At 52.2% G+C, this 6,000-nt stretch overlaps 1 protein-coding gene across 3 annotated transcripts in view; it reads left to right on the forward strand.

The window, feature by feature from the left end:
• Nf2 (neurofibromin 2) overlaps positions 1-5,476 on the forward strand; it is a 106,327-nt gene extending 100,851 nt beyond the window's left edge. For all 3 annotated transcript variants that reach the window (XM_004628055.2, XM_004628053.3, XM_004628052.2), the window contains one exon: positions 2,758-5,476. Coding sequence is in view for 1 of the 3 variants with exons in the window: in XM_004628052.2 (XP_004628109.1) it covers positions 2,758-2,808 (51 nt within the window). In the remaining 2 variants the exon portion in view is untranslated. The remainder of the gene's footprint in view (positions 1-2,757) is intronic.
• Positions 5,477-6,000: the final 524 nt, after the last annotated feature.

The following is a 6,000-nucleotide window of genomic DNA, read 5'->3' on the forward strand; positions in this document are numbered from 1 at the left end:
ATGGCACTGCCTGCCTTCTCTCGGCTCTGTAGCATAAATCATGCCTCCTGGTCCTGTCAGGAGGAGAGCATTTGATGTCTGAGATTAAGGATGAAACAAAGGGCATGGTGGCATCTAGAAAGTTCCAGAAATGGGAAGTAAGTTTGTGTAGTCAGTTCCTCAGACTTCAAGGTTCCAGATGGATTGGGAGTGCCAGGAACTGTATGGTGAGCGTAGAAGTTGGGGCAGCAGCCAGGTTGTGTATAAGCCAGGCAGTGACCACAGGAGGCTTCCAGCCACAGGAGGTCAGCACCCATCACTGACCAGTGCAGCCAGGTCTCAGCCGCCTGTTCTGGAAGACTGTGGGAGTAACAGCTCTCCTCTGAGCCCTTCCTTTCCTTAGGGCTAAGGTCAAACTCTTTGGCAAGAAAAGACATTGGGCTGCAGTGCAGTGGGGATTGGGCAGCATCTGACCTGCCAAAGAGAGCTTTGCATCCTAACAAACACATGCTCGAGTAACTGGAATCTGGTGCTGCCAGAGCCCTCCCTTGGCACCTCGAAGGGATAGCCAGCATGCTCCTCAGATAGAGGATCCAGGAATTCTTGGAGCCAACATGGTGCAAATGGGCAGGATGCTCTCACAGGCCCCACAGCCTGGGCTTCCTGCCTGGGGAAGTGGCCAGACCTCTTGGGGCAATGCCTGCCCCACTCAAAGGCCAGCACTGCACATGGCCTTGCTTTTACCTCCACCCCTTCTAGACATCACTCTGCTCTGCTTCCCCTGGAAGGAGAACAGCCAGTGTGCTGGATGGGGGAAGAAATGTGACGCCGCTATTAGTACTAACAGCTGTTGGGTTTTCTGCACGCGCCAGCGCAGTGCTGAGCGCTGCACACACATTTCCCAGTTTCTCTGCACACACCCTGGGAAGACAGGGCACTGCCACCCCCACTTCACAGCAGAGACCTGAGACCAGAGGGAGTGAATGACCTGCCCATGGCTGCCCAGCTGGTCACTGGGCTAGATGGGCTTTGGCCCAGGTGTCGCTGTGTCTGACTCCAAGTGGCTGTGGGCATGGCCCTGGCCCCTCCAGGCTGCCTGTTCCCTGAGGAGACTCTTGAAGTCTTCTCAGAGGTGGGGAAACCTGAGCAGAGACATGGGCTGCTCACCTTTGGATTTACACCCTTCCCACAGAGGCCTTTTGTCTCAGGCTCCCAGGCAGCTGAGTGTCTGTCTACCAGGTTATCATCCTAGTCCCCATTCTCACAGGGCACACAATCCTGCCCCTTCTCTGATGGCGCTGAAGAAGCCCATCCAGATACAGTTCCCATCTGGAGGGAGTTTGGATTGAGCAAAGAGAAGCTCTACATTCCCATCAGATCTGGGCTTCCAGAGGGCTCCTGGAATTGGTTCCACTGAAGAAAACAGCTCAGATGCCTCCTTGCATTCAGCTTGTTAGTCGGGAACTTCAAGGCCAAAAGATTTGGCAGAATTTAAAGAGTCGGCTCTCAAGCTGTCTCATTTTGAGCACACTAATGCTTGCCTGTCTTTTGATGGTGAAGCGGTCGCTTTGGAGTCTCTCTCCCCAGCCTTTGCAGCACTCTGGGTAGTGCTGAGAACCCTTCAGATTCGGAGGGTGGGCTGAGGTCGGGGAAAGGACCAGCCCACCTAGCCTACCTGTGGCTTATTTCAAGAGAAGAAAGGCTGAGAGAGGTCAGGGCTGCTCAGTAAGGAAGGCCACACAGTGAGCTATGCACAGAGCACAGTGGTCATCCCTGTGTGCAGCTCTTGTCGTTTCCCTGCAGCTCACCATTTAGTTACATTATAATCTGTGTCCCATTCACATAGATCAGATCTGTGTTCCCACTTGTTACTGGACACCTAAGATAAAATATGAAGTTGAAGAGTGTGGACTCCTGTAGGGAGTTGTGGAGCTGGATCTAGAATCCAGTCTTACCTCAAGGAATCATTTTCAGGCACAGAGCAGGGCACAGGCAGTGGAGGGGGCCTGTGCCAGATGCTTCTATTTGGAGGAAATCTAGGAAGTGCCCGAGAATCAGGGACTCAGGAAGCACAACCTGCCACACCCAGGGTTGGCCTCCAGCCCACCCCTCTGCTTTTACATCTTCCTGATGCTGACCTCAGGCAGTGTCCTCCCCACAGCTGCCGACCAGAGTGCAGCTCATGAATACTCCTCCTCCTGAACCAATCCCATCTACAGCCATTTGCCTCCCACCTCATGAAGAGAAACCCTCTCAGCTGCTGGATCACAGGCAGGTCTGCTTGCGGGACACCTGGGGAACCAGGAGCAGAAGGGACAAGCTTGTCCTCATCTGACACACACCTGCCATTCTGCTCCAGGGCTTGAGGCCAGACACTTGCTCATGGCTTCTCTGAGCCCAGAGAAAATGAGCATCCCCAGCTGGTTTCTCTGTAGACGCACAGCACAAAGGTAGCATCTCAGAGACTTGTAGACAGCAATTTGAGACTCTAGCAAAATACCTAGGGACCCTGTAGAAAGGCAACATTAGTGACATTTTCCTGCTGACATGCTTCTGCCCACCAGCTAGCACTCCTGGCATGTCATTATTTGTCACCTAATTTTAAGTTCTGGGACAAATATATTTGGGCTTGATCACCAACTTGTTGAACATCTATTTGAACAGGCATCTCTGTCACTCCAAACTATCTTTGAGATTAGTCTCTGCTATAGGACAGGCTCCTGTGTGAAGGAACAGAAACCCAGGGCCTCTACAATTTTTTTTTCTGCTCTCTTACAGCTTACTTTGCAGAGTGCCAAGTCCCGAGTGGCTTTCTTTGAAGAGCTCTAGCAGGTGACCCGACTAATCCAGAATCTGCCACTTCTGTTGCTTCCAGCACCAGCGGGATGGTCCAACTCCGTGGGAACCATTTGTAGGGGGCTGTCTGGAGGCTCCCATGGGAGTTCTGGAATTTTCTCCAGATGAGTGGAAAGTTCAGCCCCCTTCATGTGCAATTGCCTTTAAACTATGACCCTGTAGAGATCTCTCTCATGGTGTTTTAGTTCTTCTGATTTGGATCTATCTATCCTTTTTTTTTTTTTTTCCCCTGAGGAGTGTTTGTCTTTCTTTGTCTTATGTGGGATCCTGTAGTTTCTTGGTCCCTGGCAACCTGGTTTGTGTGTCTCACTGCCTAGTGCCAACCTCGACAGCCCAGTCTGGAAAGCAGGTGTAGGGAGTGAAGTGCCAAGGCTGAAGCCAAGAAGGCCAGTTCCACCACCCGTACTCCACCCGGCATTCCAGAAGGTCCATCCCCCTAGCTGAGGCCCTGGAACACAGTGGACAGCCTGGCTGAGTTAGTCCCAGAGGGACCTGCCTGCTGCATATCATCGGGGAGCTCACCTGAAACTCAGGACCAGCAGTGAAGGGTCCTCACCAGAGCACCATAGGGTGGGACTCTGGGTTTGGGAACAGCTCAGGGCAAAAGCTATGATAAAGGCCCAGTAGCCAGCCAGGGGCTGCAAGTCAGAACCTTGGAGGGATCTAACGGTACAGAGTGCTCCCCCTCCACCAGCTATACCCGCCCAGGGCCCGAGAGCCAGAGAGCAGCCAGCTACATGTATCTTGCATCCCCATCAGCCTTAGACTCCTGCTTGAGCTGGTCATCTTCCCAGGCTATGATCAGGGAGCTCCAAGGCCCCAAGGCCTCACACGTGCTTCCTGTCTGGCCCCAACACCATTAGACTCCAAAACCCCAGACTCTTACTTGAGTCACCCTTCCTCTGGCCATGTACCAGCAAGCCTTCCCAAACCCTCTGTAGTACCTACACCTTGTTTGCTGTTGCCTGTGTTTCCCTGGAGGCCCTTTATTTTCTGTCCTTTAAGGGCCCATCAGAGTCCCTTTTGTCTTTCCTAGGAGGAAGAGTTGTCTCAGAGCTGGTATTCATACAGGCTAGCACACAACTTGTGGGATTCAGAGCCACCTGTGATTGGAGGCCACCTTCTGGCCCTTTCTTTACTCCATGGCTGATGTTGCTGTGGCCACCTGGGGTCCTAATAGAGGGTTATGCAGAGCAGAGCCAGAGATAGCAATTTAATCAGCGAAAAGATTCTTACTAACTGAAGAGGGCCTGGAGATCCCTTGAGGGCAGAGACCATCTCCAGAGATTTTGTTTGGTTTTGAGGATCAAAGGCACTCATGAGATCCTGCCTTATTTCCACTGCCAGGCTGACCTAATGGCATCCTCAGCTGGTCACTGCCTTCTTGGGCTACCTCGTCCCCTGCATGTGACCCAGCCCTTTAGGGCATGCAGGGTGGAACTGTAGTCTGGAACCTAAGAGTGGATGGTTGCCACTGAAAGGGAGTGTCCTCAGGACCAGAATCCTCAGCATTTACAAAGTCAGATCATGCTCCTGTGTTTTGACTATCTTTTCAGGCCTAAAACACATCCTTGAGTTTCTGCCAGGACCTAATTTCCTCCCAATCTGTAAATTTAATCTTCAGCAGTGACTGTGGGGCACAAGAGCATGATGATGGTTTATAAAAGTGATGTTGGGCCTTGTTTTTTAATTTAACTGCTGTGTGTAGCTGAAGTCTGGGAAATGCCAAGCCGAGTCGCCACACGGGAGCTGGCTGGCTGGCTGGCTGGCGTCTGAGCTGCAGCAGGTGCACCTGGAGCCCTGGGGCAGACGGGGAGGGAGGGCAGAAACCACTCAGCCAGGAGTGCTCAGCTCTCCCTGCGGGCGAAGTGGGAGTCCTCAGGATGTCTGGAGCCCCAGTAGAAAGAGAAAGAACGAGAGCAGTGGCTGGCTTTCAGGGGATTGTGTTGTAGCTGCGGTAGCTGTTCTTTCCAGGGAGCATTTTTAGAGCATGGAAGCTTGTCAAGTGAGGAAGTCTCTGAAGTCCATGGAGATTAAAGCCCTGGCCATGACTGTGTCATTGGAGTGCTTCTGGCAGCTCTTGGGCTGAAGTACCGTGGTGCCGAACCTGGTCACAAGGTCAGGGCTCCCTGTGAGGCCATGCTGGCCCATAGCTGTTCATGCATCCTGCTCCCTGCTGAGGCCCTACCTCAGCCACAGCAGCCTCCAATCACAGGTTACCACTCAGTTCTTCATATACCTGCTGGCCCTGCTAGACAACATCCCCTGGCATTATATAACACTTCTTGAGTAACTGTGTTTTGTCATCTTAAAGACATGTTTCTCTTTCCTTTTTCAAAAGTCCTGAGGCTGACAACCAGTGACAGTGACTAAGTGTTCCTCATTGACAGGGCTGGGGCCTTGCAACCTCTGGCAGTGGCAGCCTTAGCAAAAATTCAGCCTCTGCCAATTGCCATGGGGCCAAGATGGCCTTAGGGGGCTTCTAGGGATGTGCCATCCGTTTTCGAAGATGTCAAGCAACACTTTTTCCTGCTGGGCCCAAGTAACACCTCCTGTCAGGGCCAGACCACGGAAGGTTATTTTCTATTCTGGGAGATTGTTGTAATTTAAGTGATTGTTTTAATAAAATCCTAAGCTGTAATACTTTGTCATGAGCTTTCTCACTTTATCACTCAGACCATGGGGGTGGCAAGATCAAGTCTGTGTGGTGGGCTACCTCTTGAAGAAAGGGCCGTCTGACTCTCCCTGACTGCCCAGGACTTTGCCACTGGCCCCTTGTCTTCATAACATGTCAGTAAGTTTTTGGTGGTAGGAGGATCACCTCTGGCTATTCTCATAACAGCTCCCAACAAACAACTTCACCTGAGGACTCTCCCTCTTCACATGGGTCATGCCAGGGTCATGGAAAATGCCCTCCTACAGGGGGCCAGGTGCCTTGGTTTTCCTCTCCACAGCTCCTGCCCTCCCACACTTTAGCTCTGAGAACAGAGTGCTAGACAAGGGCATCCCTCCAGGCCCTTCTGCTTGTAGGGAATCCCTGTTCAGGCTCTGGAGAGCGAGGGGCATGAAGAGCATCAGGGCCCAGGAACCATCTGTGGAGCAGCTGAGACGCAGCTCCTGTCACAGGGTTATGTGATAGCATTTGATGTTGAGATACCATCACTG

This window comes from Octodon degus, unplaced genomic scaffold (genome assembly GCF_000260255.1).
Source record: "Octodon degus isolate 3935 unplaced genomic scaffold, OctDeg1.0 scaffold00021, whole genome shotgun sequence".
NCBI lineage: Eukaryota > Metazoa > Chordata > Mammalia > Rodentia > Octodontidae > Octodon > Octodon degus.